This window comes from Podarcis muralis, chromosome 15 (assembly GCF_964188315.1).
Source record: "Podarcis muralis chromosome 15, rPodMur119.hap1.1, whole genome shotgun sequence".
Classification (NCBI taxonomy): domain Eukaryota; kingdom Metazoa; phylum Chordata; class Lepidosauria; order Squamata; family Lacertidae; genus Podarcis; species Podarcis muralis.
The window spans coordinates 31,635,015-31,661,146 of NC_135669.1; the positions used below are offsets into that span (position 1 = coordinate 31,635,015).

At 45.8% G+C, this 26,132-nt stretch overlaps 1 protein-coding gene across 5 annotated transcripts in view; it reads left to right on the plus strand.

The window, feature by feature from the left end:
- Positions 1 to 13,855: 13,855 nt before the first annotated feature.
- Positions 13,856 to 26,132, plus strand: part of MMP28 (matrix metallopeptidase 28) — a 29,357-nt gene continuing 17,080 nt past the window's right edge. Inside the window, exons 1-4 of one of the 5 annotated variants that reach the window (XM_077919261.1) lie at positions 20,253 to 20,448; positions 21,160 to 21,236; positions 21,364 to 21,511; positions 23,216 to 23,403. In XM_077919261.1, the coding sequence (XP_077775387.1) occupies positions 23,280 to 23,403 (124 nt within the window). In that variant the 5' untranslated portion in view covers positions 20,253 to 20,448; positions 21,160 to 21,236; positions 21,364 to 21,511; positions 23,216 to 23,279. Of the gene's footprint in view, positions 14,128 to 20,071; positions 20,178 to 20,252; positions 20,449 to 21,159; positions 21,237 to 21,363; positions 21,512 to 23,215; positions 23,404 to 26,132 lie in introns of those variants that run through there. The other 4 variants (XM_028708377.2, XM_028708374.2, XM_028708375.2 and 1 more) reach the window with 4 other exon arrangements.

Consider the following 26,132-nt stretch of genomic DNA (forward strand, 5'->3'; position numbering starts at 1 on the left):
GAATGGCTGCAGTGGCTCCGCCAAATAAGGAGCTATGTCCAACTACAAGGCTTCACTAGGGAAGCAGACAAGGTGGATGTGCTACTGACGGTGCTGGGAAGATCCGCCATCACTCTGCTGGAAGGTCTGATGGCACCCAGGGACACAGAGGCATGCACTTTCGATAAGCTGACACATTCTGTGACAAGACACCTCACGCCTCAGCCAACTAAGAACTTGCCTTGTAACATAAAATGTGTTAAACCCAATACATAACATTACCCTTACAGTGGGAGGGCCGGGGATGGGATTTGGGGGACGTGTTGTGGGTCTGCCTGAGAGGAGGACCGTGCAGGCATAGGGCATGGAGTTTTCCTTTCCTGCAGAAAGCAAAGCATGGAGTTTCGGGTTGGAGCCGTCCTCCAGATGCCCACAGAGGGACCTGAGTTTTATCCCTTGCCCGCTTTCAGGACATTCGCACCATCATCCATTCAACTTTTCAGGCAATCATGGAAGAAGAGAATGAGGAAGACAAGGAGGTATGTCATTACTCTTGACTTCTCTTTACAAGGCTCTTTCTTCTTCACACACTTCAAGACCCATGACTCAAAATCTCTTCTCTTTTCCCTCCTCGCACCCCCGCACCCCCTTCCTCCGCCAGAGATTAGACAATCTGCTTTGCATGCAGATTATAAATAACAACAACAACAACTAATCCTGGGCAACATCACCCCAAATTAACCATCAAATCACATAGCATGTCCATGGCTACAGCCTGCACCAAAAAAATCACGCCCCCACTGTTGCCTGGGGCCGCAATGGTGCAAAAACGTGGTTACAAAGGAGGATGAGATACAAACTCCCCAGACTGGATAAACAAGAACCATTAGACATTTATCCAGCAGTACATTGATGGTGCTCTGTCCATTGACTTTAGATATAAGCCTACACATTCAGTGCTGTGGAACCAACTGCCATCATTAATAGTCATCAACAGTTGTAAGGTTGTAGCAACCTCTGCTTCAGAGAATCTGAAGAAGTGTGTATATACACGAAAGCTCATACCTAGAAAGCTTATACTTAATTGGTCCTTAAGGTGCTACTGGAATTATTTTAAAAAGATTTTTTTTGAAAGATTCTTTTAAAGACTGTCTTAAGACGAAAAGACTTGATTCTCTTAAGGGAGTTCTTTTTTGGATCATCTTTTAATAATATTTTTTTAAAAAAAATCTTCCATCTTGTTATTTATTATGACATTCAGTGCTTGTCATCTAAAGTCTTGGCTTATACAGGCCCCGCTCCATCCATCAAGTCTCTAATTCTACATAAGCCATTTTCCCTTCACCTCTGATATTGTTGCATATTTATCTCCAATCCTGGAAGCAGGATGATCAAGAAAAAGGTAGTAAAGGGGTGCAACAGACACCCTCACTGAAGGCCGATGCTGAGTAACATGACTGATTTTATAGGTGTGTTAATAGATAATAGACAAATTGTGTCTCTATCGCCACAGCAGGCGCTGTAACCTTCCAACAGTTTGACTTCACCTCCAAAGACGCACTTCTCCTTTGTCTCCCAAAATAGACAGATGCTACCCACTAATAGATTAAATTCTCCATTTCTCGCCCCAGAGAGGCCTAGAAAATGCTTTGTGGAAGTGCTTATGTTTAATCTGCAGCAAGGTATTAAGTTTCCGTGAAGGCTGCCCAGACTACTCATTCCATATGCAGAGGTTCGAAGTCTGAGGAAACACTTCTGGAACAAAACTAAATGTTTAACTGCACTTTTGGGAGATTTAAAACCATGGTTCCCAAATTGGGTGGTACTGCCCCCTGGGAGGCAGTAGGATTCCCCATCTAAGAGCCAAGGTGGTGGCAGGGGGGTGCTGGAGGTGTGAATGGCTATGAGACTTTTAAAAGTTGGCATCACTGAATCAAGTTCATCCATGTTGTTGAATTAAGCTACATAGTTTTAACTGGATTTTAAATAAATGTCCCATTAATTGTTCCTGTTTTGAATTTTTAAAAATTGCTTTATTGATTATAAAAAAAGAAAAAAACAGTCAACAAAGGAAAAAATCAAAGGATGATACAAATTACAAAAAATTAAATTAACTTCTTACAATACAACTTCTGTTATGACTTCCAGTCACCCCATCAAGAGTCTTAGGTTTCTTTTGAGTAGCACTTTTCATTCTCACTCCAATCTTCTCCCACATTTTTGTTTTAATAAGGTTTTCTATTTTCATATGGGAGTCATTCTATTTTTTAAATTTTTATTAGATATTTCAACACAATAATTTTAACAAAAATACATCATCCACCCATTCCTTCACCATTACATTATCAGTTTTTATCCATCCATTATCCGTCCTTAATCTTGTATTTTATTCAGATGTTTTATCCTATGCTTGTTTCTTTGTCCTTATCTGCTCCAACATTTATCAGTTTAAAAAAATCCTAACTGCTCTTTTATTTATATGTTTTGTTTTTTGTTTTGTTTTGTTTTGTTTTTTATCCTGGTCTGTGACCGTAATAAAGTTCATTCATTCATTCATTCATACATCATCCACATTGTTCCCCCCTCCATTTCCCCCCTCCCCCCCTAAACAGAAAAGCCAACCCCCCCCACCCTGGAATTCCCTCAGCTCCTTTCTCTGGTTTCTCAACACATCTTCCTGTCTGCATATTGTAAAATTGTAAAGATCCTCAAATTATCTATCAATGTATTACAATAAAGAGTTTGTGAATGTTTATTCAAAACCTGCCAAAGAGTTCAATTCATTTTGTTCCAGCCACACACTCCTTACAGAGGATTTTAAACAGCACTATATTCCAAAGCTCTGCTCAGGTAGATTTTCCCCACCCAGAACAGCCATCAGTGTTCCTAAACAGGAACTTCCACTCAGTCCCTTCTAGAATTTTACTTTCCCTCAGGGAATCAAAACTGAGTTGCCCTGCCAGATAGTCCAAGCCCCAACTGCCCACACTGGCAGTAAATCCCTGTCCCCTGACAGTCAACTCCTGATCTGGCAGTTAAACTGCCAGTTTCAAATTTAAACTGCCCTCTCTCTCTCCCCAGATTGGCTGATAGCCCAAGCAACTCTCACTGGCTGTCAGGTCACCAGGAGGCAGGCCCAGGGCTTGTCCGTCACAACATCCTGTTGGGAAGAGCTCTCCTTCCCTTTTCTCTTTTTTTCTCTAAAGCTTTTTGTTTATAGTAAAAACTCAGAGAGAAACATGAACCACTAGGGGAGATACATGAAGGAGAGGATACACACACTCTGGGGAGATGGGGCTGCACTTTCCCAGGGCTTGGTTTCCTTGTAATGAAGGTCAATGGAGACTGTGGTGCCTTTATGGCAGGGGTCTGCAACCTTTAAGACAAAAAGAGCCACTTGGACCCGTTTCCGAAGGGGGGGGAAACTGGGAGCCGCAAAACCATTGCGACATTTAAAACAAATATATCTCCGGAGCCGCGATCTGACAGCGGGAAGGTGACGTCGGGACGGTGTGTGACTAACACATGCACTGCCCCCATGCGACGTCACAGCCAGTACAGCGCCCGCCACAGTGGGGAGTGTCGGGGTGCACAATGCCCCTCCTCCCCTCGCTAGTATCCGCCCCGGAGCTGCGGCAAAGGTGTAAAAGAGCCACATGCGGCTCCGGAGCTGCGGGTTGCAGACCCCTGCTTTAGGGTATGCGGTTTTATTTCCACATATGTACAGATAGGCTGGAGGGGCTCAAGGCATTAACAGATCTTGTTTCCCCAATAGGGTTCCAGGGATGCTCCAAGTCACAGCTTTGGGTTCAGCAAAGTGAGACACGCCAACAACACCTCAATCCCTTCCATATGTACCACTGTGATAGGAATTTTGAGGTCTTAGATATATGGTAATGTTCATAAGTTACCAACCAAGCACATACATAGATCAGCACAGGAAGACCGAACTGGAACCATTTTGATTCCTAAACTGACCAAATGTTTTCCCTGCAAGGGTGGGGTGGGGGTCAGGGAGCCTTCCCATTGTCTCAGGAATTCAGTGGCGTAGCGTGGGTTGTCAGCACCCGGGGCAAGGCAAGTAATTTGCGCCCCTGCCAGGTAGGGGCAGAGAGCTGCGAGTGCGAGCGCGCGCCCCCCAGATGTTGTGCCCGGTGTGGCCGGCCCCCCTGCACCCCCCACCCTACGCCACTGCAGGAATTGAGTAATCAGCATTTTAATGGATGACAGACTATCAGGAAAGACAATCAGATAACCTGGCAAACAGGAAAAACAACATTCAAAGTTCTGTTTTAGACTGCCTTTTTTGTGATGTAGGTGTGATGTAACTGAGGGGTGGTCCTGGGTTACACCCCTTCTGTGATGTATGTACGATGTTTCTGGGGGTGGTCTTGATCTACAGTGTGGCAATCTCAAAAGTCTTTATAAGGCCTTGCGCACCATTTTTCTGGGTTCCTCCTCTCTCCTGAGGGTGAGGGGAGCACCCTGTTGCAACAGATCAATAAAGTTCAGGCTTACTAGCTGCTTTGCTTCTCAGTATTCTCTGGTTGGCCTCTGTTATCTTCTCCTGCCAATAGGGAACCTATGTAAGGACTCTATATGGGCTCTTGGATACCCCATAAGGGGAAAGGGCAATTTTTGATTACAACACCACGTTAGGAAGAGTTTGGGCATCACATGACAGGACAGAGTCTCAAACAAAGATGGTGACCAGGGCTTCTGGTTAAGATGGCGACAGGCCAAGCAGCCAGCTCCAGAGCTCCACAGATTTTAATTGATTTTTAACGTGTTTTAAACCAAGTATTTTATTTACTATCAACTGTTTTTTTTAACCTGGAAGTTGGAGAGCAGAAGAATTAGGAGCTGTGAGATAAGCAGTAACAAACTTGGAGTTTATCTGTTCTGTCAGCATCCCGTTTATCAAGTGGAAGCATGGAAGGTGGCTGAATTCGACACTGTAACTATTGAGTTCTTAACATGCTGGCTTGGTCATGTCCACAGAATGGAAGATGGCAGGATCTCCAAGGGCGTGCTCTATGGGGAACTGGCTTCAGGCACTGAGCCTGGTGGCAGACCAGCTCCTTGTTACAAAGATGTCAGCACGTGCAACATGAAGGTTGGCAACATCAACCTCAACATGTGGGAATCCCTTGCAGATGACCCCAGTACCTGAAGACAGGCAGTAAAGTTGTGTATCTGTAGCAGTGACCACTGGTGAGAAGAAACGCTGTGGTGCATCTGCAGCAGCACAACTGGACGCCTTCGTCTGCCCCAGCTGCAACAAAACATGTCTCTCCCATACTGGTCCCTACAGCTACACCCTGGGCTGTAGTTCCAGGTGTCAGCAACAATAGCAACCTAGCTCACTCTTCTAGTTTCAGATGAGAGCGCTTAACAGCCTAGCTAAGACCATTATCTTACAAAGAAACTTGCCTCATCGGGTCAGCAGCCTCTTCTACTAACTCTCCTGGATACAGGTTCACAGGCCTGGAAGGGACCCCCAGATATCATCCAGACTGACCCCCTTCAAATCTATAACAATATAAAATGTTACAGAAATGATGGGGGGTGCCACATCTTTAAAGTAGTTACAATGTTACAAATATTATGCCTGAATGTATCCTTTCAACTTGACAGCTCAGGGAAGATACCTAGCTTTATAAATTCATATAAAATCAGTAGTTTGACTGATTCTCTTCATTCCAACGCCATTTTGGTCTTAGAGAAAAGGACTCCTTCACCTTTCTCTCCTGCCATAATCCCTCAAGCCGCCACCCAGGGAAGTGCCCAGGGGTGACAATTGCTGAGCACCACAGTTCAAGAAGGACACTGACAAACTGGAACGTGTCCAGAGGAGGGCAACCAAAACGGTCAAAGGCCTGGAAACGATGCCTTATGAGGAACGGCTAAGGGAGCTGGGCATGTTTAGCCTGGAGAAGAGGAGGTTAAGGGGTGATATGATAGCCATGTTCAAATATGTAAAAAGATGTCACATAGAGGAGGGAGAAAGGTTGTTTTCTGCTGCTCCAGAGAAGCGGACACGGAGCAATGGATCCAAACTACAAGAAAGAAGATTCCACCTAAACATTAGGAAGAACTTCCTGACAGTAAGAGCTGTTTGATAGTGGAATTTGCTGCCAAGGAGTGTGGCGGAGTCTCCGTCTTTGGAGGTCTTTAAGCAGAGGCTTGACAACCATATGTCAGGAGTGCTCTGATGGTGTTTCCTGCTTGGCAGGGGGTTGGACTCGATGGCCCTTGTGGTCTCTTCCAACTCTATGATTCTATGAATTAGTTTCCAAAAGCCCATCACCATACTTGCCCCCAGGGTATGGATGTGCAAAGGGAGCTCTATTGTCCTTTGATGGTGGGCACCTACATGAGTTTGATCAAACTGTGGGAAGCAGTGGAAGACAGGAGTGCCTAGTATGCTCTGGTCCATGGGGTCACGAAGAGTCAGACACGTTTAAAGGACTAAACAACAACAACAACAACTTGAGAGGTGCCTGGACATGTTTGCCTATGCTAATCTTGTTAAACCATGTCTACCCTTCCCCTTTTATGACATGTCAGTGATGTAAGGATGATGTATCAGTGATGCTGTACAAACTGTATTCTGGGACATGCTGGTATTAATGGAGAAATCTGAAGGCTCTCTTAGACCAAAAACAAGGACACCAGTCAGGAATCCCAGAGCAAAACAGCAGCCAGTAGGCTTGGTCTTTATTGAAGACTGTCGCGACAGGACTCCCACCTGCCACCAGGTGAAACAAGATGGAAGCCCCGTAAAAAAGAGAACCCAAACTTTTATTAGCTGCTAATCCCCATGTTGGGACATGGGTGGTGCTGTGGGTTAAACCACAGAGCCTAGGACTTGCCGATCAGAAGGTTGGTGATTCGAATCCCCGCAATGGGGTGAGCTCCCATTGCTCGGTCCCTGCTCCTAGAAGTTCGAAAGCATGTCGAAGAGCAAGTAGATAAATAGGTACTGCTCCGGCGGGAAGGTAAACGGTGTTTCCATGCGCTGTTCTGGTTCACCAGAAGCGGCTTAGTCATGCTGGCCACATGACCCGGAAGCTGTATGCTGGCTCCCTCAGCCAATAAAGTGAAATAAGCACCACAACCCCAGAGTCGGACATGACTGGACCTAATGGTCAGGGGTCCCTTTACCTTTACCTAATCCCCATGTTACACCCCCCAAACTACATCACTAATACATCATGGTTACATCATGAAAGGGGAGGTCTGGTGGCAGTAATATGAGCATCCCGGACCCTGCCCCATGCCTCCCCTTGCCCTCCACCAAACACCCATCAAGTGAAACAAAAGTGATATTTACATTTCCCTGTTTCCCAGTTAAGTTAATCACACCCTTTTGTCTTCATCTGGGTTTGTTATTTTTGGAATGGCTACCTGTCTGGCACTCAGGTATCAGGATGCCAGGGATTATCACTCAGGCTGAGGGGCTGCTGAGTAGCTGAGCTCACATGTCTGTATGAATTTCTGAAGTTTTCCCAGTGAGCTAGTACATAGATACATTTATCAGTGAATTGTTACATTTGGTATTGTGCAGCAGAGGCCCTTTAAATAGATAGGAAGAAACTGTGATGAAGTGTTTTGCGGGGACAAATCACAAAAGTCACAAAAGTGATTGTACTGATTTCGGTATTGGGGTGCATTTGCATGATATTGTTGTAAGAGAGTCAGGGTCAGAGAGGGGAATAAAGGAAAATGACCCTACCAATAGCAAAAGTATAGAATTCTGCCTTAAAAACCCTACAAGAAATAAAGTGTGCCTTGGACTGGAGAATGCTTCATTTGAGAATTTTTTTTGCAGTTTCATGTATCATTTTGCTCATTTTGCTGTGTCTTTTTCATTCACTTTAAGAATGTGTGCCTTTTCTATTGACTTAAAAAAATGTATCTGAATGTATCGTTACTGAAATGTAATTTTCCATGAATGTATCTTTACTGAAATGTATTTTTCCTCAATATGCTGTACTATGCTATACTTTTCTGAATGTATCCAAATCTATTTTTAAAGAATGTTCCCTGAATGTAACAATCACTTGTTTCAAATGTATTTGACTCAAATGTATTCTAAAGCTGCTAAAAACACTCCCCACACCACACTGCCATCTAGTGGGTCTGCAAAGAATACCATGAATACACACAAATACCAGCTCAAAAATAAAGTAGTTTTATTTTCCAATAAGTATGCAAACATGAGACTATCACATCCGAATTGATAGCAATGCAGAACAGGATCTCACATTTACATTGAAGCTATTTCCCGAACATCCAGCCTCACGATCCGCGTACTGATTATCAGCAGCTAGGAGGTATTTCCTGTAGATAAAGGAAAAAAGCCATTGACCAGATCCAAGATAAATGAGAAGAAGCTCAACACATATTATTCCAGCCCTCCAGCAAAACTGACACCTCCCAAGATCTTACAACATCCTACTTAAAGGTAAAGGGACCCCTGACCATTAGGTCCCGTCGTGACCGACTCTGGGGTTGTGGTGCTCATCTCGCTTTATTGGCCGAGGGAGCTGGCGTACAGCTTCTGGGTCATGTGGCCAGCATGACTAAGCCACTTCTGGGAAACCAGAGAAGCACGCGGAAACGCCATTTACCTTCCCACCGGAGTGGTACCTATTTATCTACTTGCACTTTGATGTGCTTTCGAACTGCGAGGTTGGCAGGAGCAGGGACTGAGCAATGGGAGCTCACCCCGTCATGGGGATTCAAACCACCAACCTTCTAATCAGCAAGTCCTAGGCTCTGTGGTTTAACCCACATTGCCACACGTGTCCCTCAACATCCTACTTAAGGTAAAGTAAAGGGACCCCTGACCATTAGGTCCAGTCGTGGCTGACTCTGGGGTTGCGGTGCTCATCTTGCTTTATTGGCCGAGGGAGCCGGCGTTTGTCCGCAGACAGCTTCCGGGTCATGTGGCCAGCATGACTAAACCGCTTCTGGCAAACCAGAGCAGCACATGGAAACGCCGTTTACCTTCCTGCTGGAGCGGTACCTATTTACCTACTTGCACTCTGATGTGCTTTCAAACTGCGAGGTTGGCAGGAGCTGGGACTGAGCAACGGGAGCTCACCCCATCACGGGGATTCAAACCACCGACCTTCTGATCGCCAAGTCCTAGGCTCTGTGGCTTATCCCACAGTGCCACCCGTGTCCCAACATCCTACTTACGGTACCTTATCCCCTCTTCACCTTTGCTGTTATTGATCTGTACGGAAACCAAAAGGTGTAAGAGTCAAGGCAGCTTTTTTGTTCGGTTGTTCTCACTCCGTTCTTGTTACGTGAGGGAGGACCCTGTTGCAACAGTTTTTATTTTTCCTGTTCTTTCAGTAAAGATCAGACTTTGCTTTTCACCAATCCTGGTGTGGTCTCTGTCATTTCCCGACTGGTACGGAGCCTCTACAACGGCGCACCTTCCGAGGTCCCAGTCCTCCTTACAAGGCAAGGACCCCCTTGGGGAAGCAATTATTTATTTATTTCATTTTCTGCTAGAGGGGCACCCCCCAAACCTATACATAAATTCCTACAACAGTGGGAAGTTTTAAAAGTCAATATCGCCCCATGCTTGGGGTTCTTACTGCTGTTTGAACCTGTTGCTCAACAAATAAAGGATCTAAGTCTACTGATTGCTGTTTTGCTCCAAATTACTTGGCTGAAACTTCCTTCTTTTACTGATTGCATGGACCCACGGGGGCTTGGACCCGGACAAACTGGGCTGTTGAGTAGTCTCTCACCCCAGAATTTTTCCCTATCAAAAACAACAAGTGAATGGGTGGTAGGTTAAAAAAAAAAAACAGGTAGAAGAGTAAAAGACATGAAGAGCCCAGGACCAGAGGGAGAGTCCAAGAGGTCCAGCATTATTAAGATTTTACAAGTATTTCCAAAAAATACCATAAATCAACCGGCAGAATGGCTCTCAGGTGTTGCTTATTTATTTGTATAATAAATGTCCACCAGGTGGCGGCAAAGTCCATCAGTGAGGCATCACCTCTAAGTACCTTAAGAGGATGTGTGAGTTTTCGGACGCTGCTTTTTTATTCTTTGGTACCATTTATTTAATGTGAGGACTGTGACGTTTTTCCATCCCTGAGTAGTGACCAGTCTAGCAGCAGCCAGGAGAAAACCAATAGGGGTTTACAAAGGGAAGGGGATCAATGTAACTCCCTGTGAAAATGGAGAGGAGGCAGAGTTTAGGGTCTAAATCCAAAGGATGACCCAAGATGATCCTAATTTCTGTCAAAAACTGCCAGCAGAAAGCATTAATGTGGGTGAAAGAGCACCATAGGGTGGCAGGAGGTGCCAACAGCCCTACAGGCCGTTTGTTTTTGTGCCAGGTGCGTAGAATTTATTGAATGGATTTATATCCCACCTTTCTCCCAAGTTGTGATTTGAGGTGGCTTCTAAAATTTAAAAACAACATTATAAAATGCAAAGTAATTAAAAACAAAACTGGTTAAAAACAGTAGTTAAAATACACCAGAAAATGTTTAGAACCGGCAATTAAAAATCCATTTTGCCCTGTGGCCAGCATAGCCTGCACTTAGTTTCCAAAGGCCTGTCTGAACAGGAAGATCTTAGCCTGCCGGGGGGAAGAAAAGAGAGAGGGAGCCAGTCTGACCTCTCTCAGGCAGGAATTCCACAATATGGGATTTTAAAACCATCCAGAATTTGAAAATATAGTGGTGGAGGCTGTGAGGGCACTTTAGGAGTGTTCCATCTCATGAAAAAGCTTTAAGGTGCCTTGCCTGGAATGATTCACGCCACAGGCTTAGGAACGACTGAATGCGCCCCTTCACCTGGGTCCAGACGGTGTGTCACTCACTGCTTGGCTAGTCTACTGCCACACCTCATTCTTTAAATAGCCTCCTACGGCAGCAGTCTTAATCTCTCGAGGTTTTTGTACTTAAATATGATAAAGATCCAGGAATGTGTTTTCATTCTTTCTTGCTGTTGGGTGGGGGTTGAAAAACAAGCAAACAGAGAAAACGTAAGGAACTTGGTTAGTCTGCAAAAAAAGGTAAAGGTAAAGGGCTCCTGACAATTAAATCCAGTCAGAAATGACTCTGGGGTTGCGGTGCTCATCTAGCTTTAAAGGCCAAGGGAGCCAGCATTTGTCTGCAGATCGTAAATTAATGGGTTGCAGTTTTGCTCAGAGTAAACCCATTGAAGTTAAAGGAGATGATTAAGCCGAGTCTATTAATTTCAAGAGGGTTTACTCTGCTCAGAACTTAGCTGAAGACAACCATTTTAAAAATCAGTCAGTTTATGTTTGTCGTGTCCATTCATTTCCACGGATCTTACTCTGAGTATCAGTAACACCATATTCAGCCCACTGGATGGTTGTGAAAAGTATAGTTCAATAAGGCGCATAAAGAACTTTGAACACCTGGAAATGCTAAATATTGTTAAATAAATTTTTAACTTCCCAATGACTAAAAAAACAAAAAAACAAAAAACCCCACATAACCATTCCAACCTTTGATTTTAGACCCCTAATACCTTATATTGTAGCCTTATGAGGCTTTGCCCTCGGGTGGGAAAAATATTGCGCCCGGGAAAGGGAAGTGGGAGTCAACAGACACTCAAGGAAGAGTTTCAGAGAAAAAGTTTTATTTCTACCATTCATGAACTGGTAGAAGGAGCAAGTGTGATAAGTCACAAAAAGCACGCACGAGTTCATAGTGATGTGCACAAACATATATACCCCTTTCTAGTTCCCTCCTCCTTTCTCCTCCCTCAGGAGTCCTGCCCATGTTGAGGTTCCTCTGAGCATGAACAGAAAGCTGTCTTGGGACTATTGTGGACTCTTGGCACCCTTCCCAGGAAAGGGGAATGAGAACGGTTCAACATGTCCAAAGGTGTTGCAACTGAATGAGATAAGATTCAGTTTCTCAGGCCTGCTATGAACAGAGCCTATTCATTAGCCTTTAAAAGTAACATTTTGCCTATGCACAGCATCTTGTGATAGAGCAGAGGAGAGCAGAGAAAAGCTGTTTTGGATTTTTAGAAGACAAAAGGAGTTTTGGACAGTTTTGAGGCCTGGGGTGATTATTGAAGCCTGGGGTGATTTCAGACAGGATTTGGGTATCCTGTCCCTTCAAAACTGTATGTGCTTATATGAGCCTCTTTTTAGATTAGATAAATTTATTGTCATTGTCCGTATATACACAGTATACACAACAACGAAAATCAAACACCCACCCAAAGACCGGGTTCACATACACATTTGCACGTATCTCCAACACTCTCATCCTATTCAGACATAATCTATAAAAACATAACATAATCCAGAATATAACATAACCTATTAAAGGCATAACATAACCTAAAACCTATCTCATTCCTTCCTTCCTACTCCCTGCTTGCTATTTCTTGCAACTGGCCCTGAGATCATTATTTAGTGCAATCAGAGCTCTTGGATAGAAACTATTCAGAAGGCGTGTGGTTCGTGTTTTCATTGTCCTATATCTTCTGCCCGAAGGCAACAGTTCAAAGTAGTGAACTCTTTTCCCGGCTCAACACCCCCAGCTCCTTCTTGCTGCTGCTACTGCTGCACCATCATCATCACACAATTGACTGATGTTAAGCTTGTGGTCTGCTATGACGCCTAGGTCCTTTTCACTGCTGTCAAGCCATACAGTTAGTTCCCTACCGTTACCTATGTGGAATGTGGCCAACTGCCGTCCAAACACATGTTCTTAAGTGGAACAACAGTTGGCTCTCCTTACTTCCTAGAAACATCTCGCAACAACACAGATGCATCGGGAGCAGGACTTAGTGTTGTTTCCAAAGGAATTCCTGCTCCGAGATTCTGCCAGGACGGTTTTGACATCAACAGGGGCTGTTGGCAGTCATGTAACCAGAGCAAACAAACAACAATCTGGATGGTTTCACACCTGCAAAACCGCAGTGGCGTGGATTGCTGTTCCAGAAGACTTTCTCTTTTGTGGTGTAAGAATAATAATTATTATTTTAAACACCTTAAAAAAAACTTAAAGTAAAAAAGTGCATACTCAAATTACCCATCCACTGACATTTATCATCATCATTATTATTTACACTATTTTTTATTTCAATTCAAATAAGATACTGAAGACGTCAAAAGAAACAAAAAGGATCAAAATATTTCAATGGCTACTAGCCACAATGGTTCTTCTCTGCCTCCACAGCTGGAGGAAGCAATGCTTCAGAATACCAGTTGCTGGAAACTATATAAATGTGATTGAAATTGCCTTTGGAACTCCCTGCCCTTACATATCCGAAAGGTGCTGTCTCTATGGGCTCCCCCCGGAGGTTTAAGCAGAGACTGGATGGCCATCTGTCATGGATGCTGCATTGCAGGGCGTTGGACTAGACGACCCTTCAAACTGTACAATCCTATGATTCCATTGTCTTTTGACTCCTACAGAAGACTTTCCTTTTTCAACAAGCCTTTTAAAGGGACTTTTGTGACATTTCACTCTGCGTCTGTATGGGGTTGTGTGTGAGAGAGAGAAATGGTTTTGTTGTGTTATGTGAAATTTATACGTGCGCACACAGTACACCGTACACATGTAATGGCTTAATATTTATTAATATGTTAATATTGTTAATACCGTTAATCATTAATATATATTAGAGCGAGAAAGAGAAAATATATGTTAATATCGTTTTGATCGTTGTCCTTTTTTTATCGCTGGCACACTTCGAGGTGTTCCATTAGAATCACAAGGCACGGGCGTTGGCTACCCCTGTTGGATTTCTGCCTGCCGCGCAAAAAGACGCCGAGTGGGGAAGGGGAGTGGCCCCTTCAAGCGGTCCAGCCTAAGGAAAAGGGGAAAGCCTCGCCGAGGCTGCGTTTCTGTGTGTCTGCGCGAGGGCAGGAGCTGCTCAGCCCGCCAGCTGCCTGCCTGCCTGCCTTCCTGCCGTCTCCTCTGGGCGTGCTCAGCCGGCGCCGCCGGATGGGAGGGAGAGAAGGAGGCTGAGCGGAGCTCCGGAGAGCAGCTCTCATCCGGCTGGGCGATGGCCGCAGCCCCGATCCTGGGTCTCCTGCTTCTGTCTCGGCTCTACTCCCGAGGAGACACCGCGGGGCTCGGCCGGGCGGGGGCTGAGAGCCAGCAGGAGGCGGAGGTGAGGCTCCCAAGAGCAGGGAAGGGAGGGGTTAATGCCCAGCTTTCTTCCCAAGAAAGAGGTGCTCATGAACTCTTCTGGCTAACTGGATGCAAATAAGTTTCTGTTTTTAAAACCCGGGCTTACTCATTTGTGTGTGTGTGTGTGTGTGTGTGTGTGTGTGTGTGTGTGAGAGAGAGAGAGAGAGAGAGAGAGAGAGAGAGAGAGAGAGAGAGAGAGAAACACCAGCATGTGGAGAAATATTACCTTCCTGGGCACCTTCAGACTGGTGGGGTTTTTTATTTATTTTAATGTGGGTGTTTCCTGCAATAATTATGGCACAACAGCAGGGCATCATTGGTAGGTTTATTCTGATTTAGCTTGTGCCGAGATGCGTCCCCAACGCTGTCATGCTATTGCTGTCTGGAAGGTAGGGCTGGAAGAGACCCCCAGCCTAAAATCCCAGAGAGCCTCTGCCAGTCAATGTAGGCAGTACTGAGCTAGATGAATTAATGATCTGACTCGGTCTCTTATGTTCCTAGAATTCAAAGGGATGTGTGTCTGTTCTTAATTACCTGCCCTTCTCCCTAATGTTCCAGGGCAACAAATTAAAACACATTTAAAAGAACCTGTTTAAAGCAATTTACAATTACAGAAATAAGCAGGGCTCTAAATATATACCCCTTAAGTATCAAAAGACAGGGTAAAAAAACGTGTATTCAGCATTCTCCAGAAGCTGGAGCATCTCTCCTGTGGGAGTGAGTTCCATAGTTTCTCAACTGTGTGAAGAAGTCCTTCCTTTTATCTGTTCCGAAACTTCCAAATTCATTGGATGCCCATGAGTTATGGTGTTATGAGAGGGAGGAAGTTTTTTTCTCTGTCCACTTTCTCCGTGCCCATATATCATTTTATAAACTTCTTTTGTGCCATCTCTTACTCATCTATTCTCTGGACTAAGAAGTCCCAAACCATACAACCTTCCACCCTCCTTCATCTACAACATCCTTTTTGAGGTGAGGCGACCAGTGTCCAAATGCAGTCTCACCATAGATTTGTATAACGGTATTATGATACATAGGACGCGGGTGGCGCTGTGGGTAAAACCTCAGCGCCTAGGACTTGCTGATTGCATGGTCGGCGGTTCGAATCCCCGCGGCGGGGTGCGCTCCCGCTGCTCGGTCCCAGCGCCTGCCAACCTAGCACTTCGAAAGCACCCCTGGGTGCAAGTAGATAAATAGGGACCGCTTACCAGCGGGAAGGTAAACGGTGTTTCCGTGTGTGGCTCTGGCTCGCCAGATGCAGCTTGTCATGCTGGCCACATGACCCGGAAGTGTCTGCGGACAGCGCTGGCTCCCGGCCTCTAGAGTGAGATGAGCGCACAACCCTAGAGTCTGTCAAGACTGGCCCGTACGGGCAGGGGTACCTTTACCTTTACCTTTATTATGATACATTGGTACCTCGGGTTAAGAACTTAATTCATTCTGGAGGTCCGTTCTTAACCTGAAACTGTTCTTAACCTGAGGTACCATTTTAGCTAATGGGGCCTCCCGCTGCCGCCGTGCGATTTCTGTTCTCATCCTGAAGCAAAGTTCTTAACCCGAGGAACTATTTCTGGGTTAGCAGAGTCTGTAACCTGAAGTGTCTGTAACCTGAAGCCTCTGTAACCCGAGGTACCACTGTATTGGCAGTTTTATTTTGACCCTCGTGGCCCCTTCCAGCTCTACAGTCCTATATGATTTTCATTTCATTTCCTAATGATCCCTTGCATGGAGTTTGCCCTTTTCGTAGCAACCGCACACTGCGTTGACATCTGCATTGAGCTGTCCACTACAACCCCAAAGTATCGTCCCTGGTCCATCACCTCCAGTTCACACCCTGTGAGTCTATATGTGAAATTAAGATTGCTTACTCCCAGACAATTTAGCATCATCAGCAAACGTGGCCACTTCACTGCTCACTCCTAACTCTACAGTAGATCCCTTATAAACAAGCTGAAAAGCACACGATACATATGCGCTCAATACATCTCTTTCTTCACATGCCTTCCTGGCCTGTGGCTTTCTGAGCACAGCCTCTGGCCCACACCATCTGGAGCGCTTTCTTTTGTCTGTATTCAACCCACCCTCCATTATGCTAAACAAGGATCTGAGAGGCAGAGGGCTATGGAAAGGTCTCCTGTTTGTTTCCTGCCTTATGGAATATTCTATAGAAAAGGGCATTTCCTCCTTTGCAGGCTTGGAGGGAGAACAGGGTGAGGGAAGAGAGGCTGCTTGGAGTCTTAAGAGAGGCTGTTTGCTATGGCCTCAGGATCGAGGGCAGAGCCTTGAAAGCTGTCATCTATCTGATCTATCAATTTTAATCTGTCTATCTCTAAGCTGGATGCCTTCATCTAACCAGTTAAGGTTGCGCTGCTGTTATCTGGAGAGCTTGTAACCAGAATTAGGCTCTGCCTGGGGGAAGAGGAGGAGGTGAACAAATGTCTTCTAATTCAGGACTGGTGTGCGAAAAGGAAAAGGAAAACCTACATCATAGTGTCGCTGTGAGAACAAAATGGGGGCAGAGGGACAGTGCATACCACTTTGTATTTATTTTATGCTTCCTTTTCTTAGCGTACTGAATGCATCCCCCCCCGTGTCCCCCAAATTTCATGATCGCTGAAGTACATCCCACCTGACCCCTGACTTGAAGTTGGGGGCACAGCTTCACTGTCACACCTGAAACAAGCTGCATGTTTTTAGCATGCAAAGGTAGAAATCTCATGTTCCTTTTCAAGCACTTTAATGACAAACATCACTGCGGTCCACCAGTTATGCCTTTCTTCATCATCCTCATCATCGTCATCATCATGTCACCTCCAGCTATTTTGGGAGAAGACTTTTCCTGACCTGCTTAGCTTAGGACAGGGGTCTGCAACCTTTAAGACAAAAAGAGCCACTTGGACCCGTTTCCGAAGGAAAAAAAACCTGGGAGCCGCAAAACTAACGCACGCACCGCCCCCATGCGACGTGACAGCCAGTACAGCGCCCGCCACAGTGGGGAGTGTCGGGGCACACAATGCGCCTCCTCCCCTCGCTAGTATCCGCCCCGGAGCCGCGGCAAAGGTGTAAAAGAGCCACATGCGGCTCCAGAGCCTCAGGTTGCAGACCCCTGGCTTAGGAGCTCATACACAGTGTCCTGCTGTGATTAGACAGGCTGCTTCCAGATTTTGCCATTTTGGAGTGGAATTCAGTTGCGCTGCATGGCATTTATATCCCATATTTTCTCCAACGAGCTCAAGGTGGCGTACATGTTTCTCCTCTCTTCATATTTGACCCCCACAACTGTGGTAATTGTACTTTACAGAGTTGTGCAGAAGTTGCCCTGGGTAGTTTGACCCTTTTTTAATAGTTCTCTTTTCTCCTAGAAAAACCAGGCAACTCTTGCTTTTCAAAGTTTAAAAACAACATATGACTTGTACCTGCTGTACTTGCTCTGGTCGGATCGAATACTTGTGTTACTGAAACATATTTTACACGAATTTGTATTTGAGACTGACTGGTATTTACAGACTGACTCAGAGGACAGGTAGTAGCGTACACAACACACTTGCTGCTTTCACTGTTAAAACTCTCACAGGGTTGATAACTGAACTAACTGGGGGTGAAATTCCTCAGTATATATGACAAGATTCTATGCTATAGCATTAACCCTTTGCATAACATTTTGGATGCACCATTCCCACAACAACAACCCTGTGAAATAATTTGGACTGAGAGGCAGGGACTGGCTCAAGGTCACCCAGTGAGCTTCCATGTGACTGTGTGGGAATTTGAACCCTGAACTCTCCCAGGTCCTAGTGTGACACTCTAACCACTACACCACACTGCCTCTCATTCACATGCTGGCAAATTCAATTTCTCCAATTAAATTCAGACATTTTTTTTTTTATCACACATTCATGATGATTTGTGCTCATGGTGCTTTTGGGGCAGCCACACACGATTCTGCTTTCAGTACTGTTTGTTCCTGCAAAGGTTTCAGGGTTGTCACCCTGTTTCATTTCCAGTCAGTGAAAACACAGTAACTTCCTGCTGAAATCCCGTAACTCTTTCATATTACAAATGTTCTGGTTAATTTTTGTCCCACTTTCGTTGCACTATAACCCTTCTGGACAGCAACAATGTGGTAGCTTTGGGGAAGCATTGAAGAAGCTGAAGCAGAATATATCCAGAATACAGTGGTACCTCGGGTTATAAACGCTTCGGGTTACAAACGCTCCAGGTTACAGACTCTGCTAACCCAGAAATAGTACCTCGGGTTAAGAACTTTACTTCAGGATGAGAACAGAAATCGTGCAGCAGCGGCGCGGTGACAGCGGGAGGCTCCATTAGCTAAAGTGGTACCTCAGGTTAAGAACGGTTTCAGGTTAAGAACGGACCTCCGGAATGAATTAAGGTACCACTGTACCAGAGGTACCACTGTATATGCAGAAAATACCCTCTCTTACTATGCTGGAACTCATGGGCAGCCAATGAAGCTGAAAGTTGGAAGAGTCAGGACAGATAAAAGTGCTTCTTCACGTTAAACTATGGAACTCACTCCTGCGGCAGCCAGTGATGTCCACCCACTTGGATGGCTTTAACGGAGAATTAGGCAAATTCATGGAGGAGAAGACTATGTTCTGCCTCCACAACTGGAGGCAGCAATACTCCTGAATACCAGTTGCTGGCAACCACAAAAGGTGGTGGGCTTCCCATAGGGACCTGGTGGCCACTGTGAGAACAGGATGCTAGACTTGATCCAGGAGGATCGCCTTACATGCAAAAACTTGCCATTTGCGAGGGGCCCAAGGTTGATTTGGCGCTTTTGCAAACAAAAAGAGGAAAATAGCACCACATAGAGTCTAACAAAGAGGAGAGTACTTCGGTTTCATCAATGTCCCTAGCATTGCTGAAACGGGGGAAAGGCATGTCAGCCTCACCTTTGTCTCTTTGGTGGGTTTAAGTCAGCCTCCTCTAGCCAGCACCTTCCAGAGGTTTTAGACTACAATTCCCACCAGCCCTAGCTGGGGTTGATGGGATTTGTAGTCCATAACAGCTAGAGGGTTGGTCCCCTGGCTGGGAAAGCTCGTTTACGTATTTCTGCGTGGTCCAGCATTAGTGAAATTGACACACACCCTCCAACATGCCTGGGAGGAAAAAAGGGATATAAGTCTTTTGGGGCTGCACTCCCAGGCGAATAATTTGACTTGCATGAGAGCACGGCGCCCAAAAGCCTGCATCTTTCAGGGCCACGATCTCGCAAGAGCCAAGCAGGACATTCCAGGAGCCCATCAGAAGCTGAGATGGCTTCTTTAATTTCCAGGATGTCCCGCTTAAAATGGGCTGGTTGAGGGGTATGTATGTTGGCAAAGTTTCTCCCCAATGTTGACTGTTTCACAAAAGGTGAAAATTGGAGGGTGGGGCAGTGGGAAGACCTGACATCTTGGAGATATTCTCTGCTGTGGAAAGGGAGGAAAAATCTTACCATACACTCCTATACAGGAAGAGAGAGAGAGGACTGAGCCACACAATATGATTAAAGCTTCCAGTTCCTTCACCAGGGGATTTAAAGATACAGATACTTAGGATTTTGTTATGCCATCTCCACTTTACCTGATGAAGGGCCTGATAGGGCTGAAATGTGTAGGATTATAAACTTTTGGATATTAAACCGTTTCTCTCTCTATAAATCTCTTTTTAGAAGATAGCCTTGAAGATTTCTAATGCAGAAAAACTGGAAATCTAAGTCTAATGTTAAACAACAGTATGAAATTTTGTTACTTTTTATTAGATTTTTTGTGATCGTATTTTTTGTAATTGTAAGCTTTTAAAATTGTTTTTAGTATTGTGTCTTAGATTGTAACCCATCCTGGCACTTTAGGAGGAAGGGCAGGTAATAAATTAAAAGAACAACAATAATTCCCGCCCTCTCATTTTGCCTGAATTTCCCTTTTGCTGCAAGGACAGAGGAACAGCAGCAAAAAAATGAAAATAAAACAAAGACCCTCCTGTCTCCTCTCCATCCCCCTCGCCCCAGGTCTGCTGTCCCAGGTATGTGGCATCTCACATCTAGCAGGCCTTGGGGCGAAGGGTCTCTGGCTCTCCAGAGAAATGGAAAAATTTATGGCCTCTGCTTTTTTGTTTCATGGGGTGGTGTTTATGTCCGGAATCTGGGCTGATAAGGGGAAGGGAGAACAGAGCCGGTACACAAACTCACTCTGGAATGAAGAGGCTAGGCTCAGCCGGACTGAATGGACTGTAAACAAAAGCTCGGGTTTTTTTGCAGTTCGGAAGGGGAGACGCTTCTTGGCAGGAATAAAAGGTGCACAAAGAGAAATTGAAGTGACATCAAGATCCACCACCATGCCTCCGAAAAGTGCTTGAAAGCTTTAGCTGTTCCAGAATGCTGCGTCCAGGCTGCTGACTGGATCCACTTACAGGAAGCATGTTACTCCCCTGTGAAAACCAGCTTGTTGCTGGTTTAATTTTTCTGAATGTTTTAATTTGTTTTTCCCCCTAGAAATGTCCTTGTTTTCTTCTATTTGTAAATCACTTTGAGGTTTCTTACAATCAAGCAGTGTATGAATTTATTATAATTTATATTATATTATAATATAATATAATATAATATAATATAATATAATATAATAATGGTATCTCGGTTTTCGAACGTGCCTTGGAAGTTGAACATACCACGTGGCTTCCGTATTGAGTTTTCTGTATTGACCTTTCCGGTTTGAGGCTTCCATTTTGAGTTTTTGGTTTTTGAACATTTTGGAACTCAAACAGTCTTCCGGAATGGATTACGTTCGAAAACCAAGGTACCACTGATTAATATATAATAATAATAATATAATATAATATAATATAATATAATATAATATAATATAATATAATATAATATAATATAATATAATATAATATAATAACATTTACTGCATAATCTCTGGGCAGTAGGATCCTCTGTGCATAAGATCAACATTTTCTGACAATCTTGATCTAATTTTTAATCCTCCTCTCCTTTTGATTTTAGAAGTTCCTTAGAAAATATGGCTACTTTGGGTCCGTGCACCGAGGGCTGGATCCAGCTGAATTCTCAGAGGCCATTAGGTAAGTGTGGCGGCTGTCCTGTGGCTGCCACCATTGTCAATCTAGCCTTGTCCCAAGTTTGTCAATGTGGGATGGAGCATGCAAAGACAGACCCTTCCTCCTCCTTCCATTTTATTTATATGTCCAGGGCTAGCCAACGAGGTGCCCACCAGAAGTTGTGGACTACAAGGCCCATTGTCCCTGGCCATTGACCATGCTGACTGGGGCTGATGGGAGTCGAGCAACGTTAGGAGGCCTACAGGTTCCTGCACTGCGGCACCCAATGATGTTGCAAGGTCTGAGGGCATGAGGGCACCACCTCGCCCACGAGTTCTAGTGTTATGAAAGAGAGGAGCTTTTCTCCATGAGCATTCTGGAGTTTTGCACTTGTCTAGCTATTGGGATGCATTAGCATTCATGTGTCATCAGTGGGGGGAGCATTGCTGAACAACCCATAAAGCAGAATAAAGCCACCGCTAGGGCACTATTATTGCGTTAAGGCCTTGTTGCAGAACACACCCACAATAAAACGCCTGTCTGGAGGGGTCCATAAATTAACACGTGCACATTTTATTAAAGCGTCGTCTCCCTGCTTGCTCTCTCTTAAGACGTGGAGTGAGTGGGTTGCCTCGGGAGGACAGCGCCAGGCAGATTCTGGAGGCCTGCATGTTAATATTACTTCAACTGCTTTAAGACATTCTGCTTTAAGACAGCTGCGTTGGAATCACAGTTCCCCCAACTCTCAAGCCTTGCCCGTAAAATCCATCCTGTTCTGCTCAGCCTTGCTGTTCTCTCTCTCGCTCAGAGCACAGAGTGAGGCCTCTGCTCTGTCGTTTTCCCTTGTATGGGCCTAGCCTCCTGTGGAGGACAAGATCTGCACAAACGTTGCAATTCGGGCCCGGCTGGAAGATTCCAGAAATGCCATTGCTGCATTCTGGACTCCAGCCATCTTCAAACACTCCTTCTGAGAATTTATTATTATTATTATTTAAATTTTCTCCCTCCGCCCTTATCCCACTGTCGCCGCCAAAGCCCACTATTGAAAGTACTTCCCTGATCAAAAAACAAATGCCATAAAGTTACATTGCGTGTTTCAATCATATGACGGCACTGCTTTATGGCAGGGTGAAGGGGGCAGTGAGGTGTAGTGGTTAGAGCGCTGGACTAGGGTCTTGGGGGGGGGGGGGCAGACCATGGTTCCAGTCCTGGTTCAGCCATGAAGCTCAGCTGGGTGACCAGGGGGCCAATCCCTGCCTCTCAGCTTAACCTACCTCACAGGGTTGTTGTGGGGAAGGGGAGAAACATGTGCACACCACCTTGAGTTGCTTAGAAGAAAAGGTGTGATATAAATGTAATAAATAAACAAATTTTGCACCCGGGCTGCCAAGCAGCCAAGAACCGGGGACCTTTTGCATTCAGAGGGTCGCCTCTGTTACTACAACTCTTCCCCAAAAAATTAGGCAAGATTCTAGTCCTCATGGATGTGAATAAAGGGCTAGTTTAAATGGGAACATGGGAAGCTGTCTTATCCAGAGTCAGACCACAGGTCCATCCAGCTCAGGATTGTCCACACTGACTGGCCAGCTGCCCTCCAGGAATTCAGACACGAGTCCCTCCCAGTCCTCCCTGGAGATGGCATTGGGGATTGAACCCGGCGCCGTCTGCATGCAAAGGAGATGCTCTACTGCTGAGCTAGGGCCCATCCTTCAAGGTACAGCCCTCGGTTCCTCAGGGGAACTTGTGGCCTCTTGCATCCCAGGTGAGAATCAGACATAGGCCACACACAACCCATACATTTAAAGCACATGACTTCTTCCCCCAAAGAATCTTGGGAACTGCAGTTTGTGATGACTGCTGGGATTGTAGTTTGGTGAGGAGAAAGCTACTGTGCCCAGGACTCTCCTGGGGAAGCCATGTGCTTTAAGTATATGATGCGGATCTCAGCCTAGAGACCTAGACCAACGAGCATCATCCGCCAACCAAGTCCTCCTCTCTTGCAGGGAATTCCAGTGGGTGTACCACCTGCCCCTCAGCGGTGCCCTCGACGCCTCCACCATCCGCCACATGAGCCTCCCCCGATGCGGCGTGAATGACCTAGACAGCCGATCCGCATGGAAGGACCGGGTGGATTCGATGCTTTTGGGAAGGGCAGTCAGGAGGAGGCGCCGGAAACGGTTCTCTCATCAGAGTAAGTCTTTCTGGGGCTTTCCTCTGAGCACTTTCTCCCTCTCAGTGCCCCTCTTTTCTCGCTCCCGTGCCACAGCCTCTGGTGTGGTGCAGCTTGCCTTCTCTTTTGCTCCCCTAAAGGTAAAGGTAAAGGTACCCCTGCCCGTACGGGCCAGTCTTGCCAGACTCTAGGGTTGTGCGCTCATCTCACTCTATAGGCCGGGAGCCAGCGCTGTCCGCAGACACTTCCGGGTCACGTGGCCAGTGTGACAAGCTGCATCTGGCGAGCCAGCGCAGCACACAGAACGCCGTTTACCTTCCCGCTGGTAAGCGGTCCCTATTTATCTACTTGCACCCGGGGGTGCTTTCGAACTGCTAGGTTGGCAGGCGCTGGGACCGAACGACGGGAGCGCACCCCGCCGCGGGGATTCGAACCGCCGACCATGCGATCGGCAAGTCCTAGGCACTGAGGTTTTACCCACAGCGCCACCCGCGTCCCTCATTTGCTCCCCTATCCCACCCCAACTTCTTGCAAATCCAGGATTGTGATGCAGCACCACAAATCCTCCAGTGATGGGGCTGCGTGACGACAGCCTTACATTCATATGTACATAGGAAGATAGTGAAAATGTCCTGCTGGTGGCCAATGTCACCAGACTTCACTGTCCCTCCTATGGGACCAGGAGTATTCAGTGGCTGAGTGTGCTCGACTGTGTTAGGCTGCAGGGTCAGAGCTATTGCAGTCCTTTGGGGAAGGGCTGTGGCTGAGTGACAGCATCTGCTTTGCATGCAGAAGGTTCAGTCCCGGACAGCATCTCCAAGCAGGGCTGGGATTATTTTGTGCGTGAGAAACCTGGCGAGCTGCTGCCAGTCAGTGCAGACAATGCTGAGCTGGATGGACCAATGGTCTGATTCACTCTAACGCAGTGGTTCCCAACCTTTTTTTGGCCATGCCCCACCTAAGCATCTTTAAAATCCTGATGCCCCCCTCCCCGTGACATATAATTCTTATTATTCAAAAAGTAAACTCCTATGCACACGATAAAAGGTAAAGGTCCCCTGGCAGTTAACTTCAGTCACGAATGACTCTGGGGTTGTGGCGCTCATCTCGCTTTACTGGCCGAGGGAGCCAGCGTTTGTCTGCAGACAGTTTTTCTGGGTCATGTGGCGAGCATGACTAAGCCGCTTCAGGAGAAACCAGAGCAGCGCATGCAAACGCCGTTTACCTTCCCGCCGGAGCGGTACCTATTTATCTACTTGCACTTTAATGTGCTTTCGAACTGCTAGGTTGGCAGGAGCAGGGACCAAGCAATGGGAGCTCACCCCGACACAGGGATTTGAACCACCGACCTTCCAATTGGCAAGCCCTAGGCTCAGTGGTTTAGAAAGCCTAAAAAGCCATTAACTGGTCTAAAGCTTCCAAATTGCTCCCCTTAAAAATCAAATTGCCCCACATTGGGAACCACAGCTCTAAGGCAACTTGCTGTGGTCTCTACAGATTCTCAGTTAGAGTAGCTGCTTACCCACTGCCAAAAATTAAGAACTGCATCACTCCCAGAAAGAAGTCAACCAAGTTTGTATCACATATTGCTAGATTTTTAAACAGTACTTACAGATGCAGAATTAGAAGTGATGACTATCATTTAAATAAAAATACATCTCATAGCAGTGGAAGATTTGTTGTTGTTTAGTCGTTTTGTCATGTCCGACTCTTCGTGACCCCATGGACCAGAGTACGCCAGGCACTTCTGTCTTCCACTGCCTCCCGCAGTTTGGTCAGACTCATGTTTGTAGCTTCGAAGACACTATCCAACCATCTCGTCCTCTGTCATCCCCTTCTCCTTGTGCCCTCCATCTTTCCCAACATCAGGGTCTTTTCCAGGGAGTCTTCTCTTCTCATGAAGTGGCCAAAGTATTGGAGCCTCAGCTTCACGATCTGTCCTTCCAGTGAGCACTCAGGGCTGATTTCCTTCAGAATGGTTTGATCTTCTTGCAGTCCATGGGACTCTCAAGAGTCTCCCCCAGCACCATAATTCAAAAGCATCAATTCTTTGGTGATCAGCCTTCTTTATGGTCCAGCTCTCACTTCCATACATCACTACTGGGAAAACCATAGCTTTTACTATACGGACCTTTGTTGGCAAGGTGATGTCTCTGCTTTTTAAGAAGCTGTCTAGGTTGGTCATTGCTTTCCTCCCAAGAAGCAGGCGTCTCTTAATTTCGTGGCTGCTGTCACCATCTGCAGTGATCATGGAGCCCAAGAAAGTAAAATCTCTCACTGCCTCCATTTCTTCCCCTTCTATTTGCCAGGAGGTGATGGGACCAGTGGCCATGATCTTCGTTTTTTTGATGTTGAGCTTCAGACCATATTTTGCGCTCTCCTCTTTCACCCCCAATAATAGGTTCTTTAATTCCTCCTCACTTTCTGCCATCAAGGTTGTGTCATCTGCATATCTGAGGTTGTTGATATTTCTTCCAGCAATCTTAATTCCGGCTAGGGATTCATCCAGCTCAGCCTTTCGCATGATGAATTCTGCATATAAGTTAAATAACCAGGGAGACAATATACAGCCTTGTCGTACTCCTTTCCCAATTTTGAACCAATCAGTTGTTCCATATCCAGTTCTAACTGTAGCTTCTTGTCCTACATAGAGATTTCTCAGGAGACAGATGAGGTGATCAGGCACTCCCATTTCTTTAAGAACTTGCCATAGTTTGCTGTGGTCGACACAGTCAAAGGCTTTTGCATAG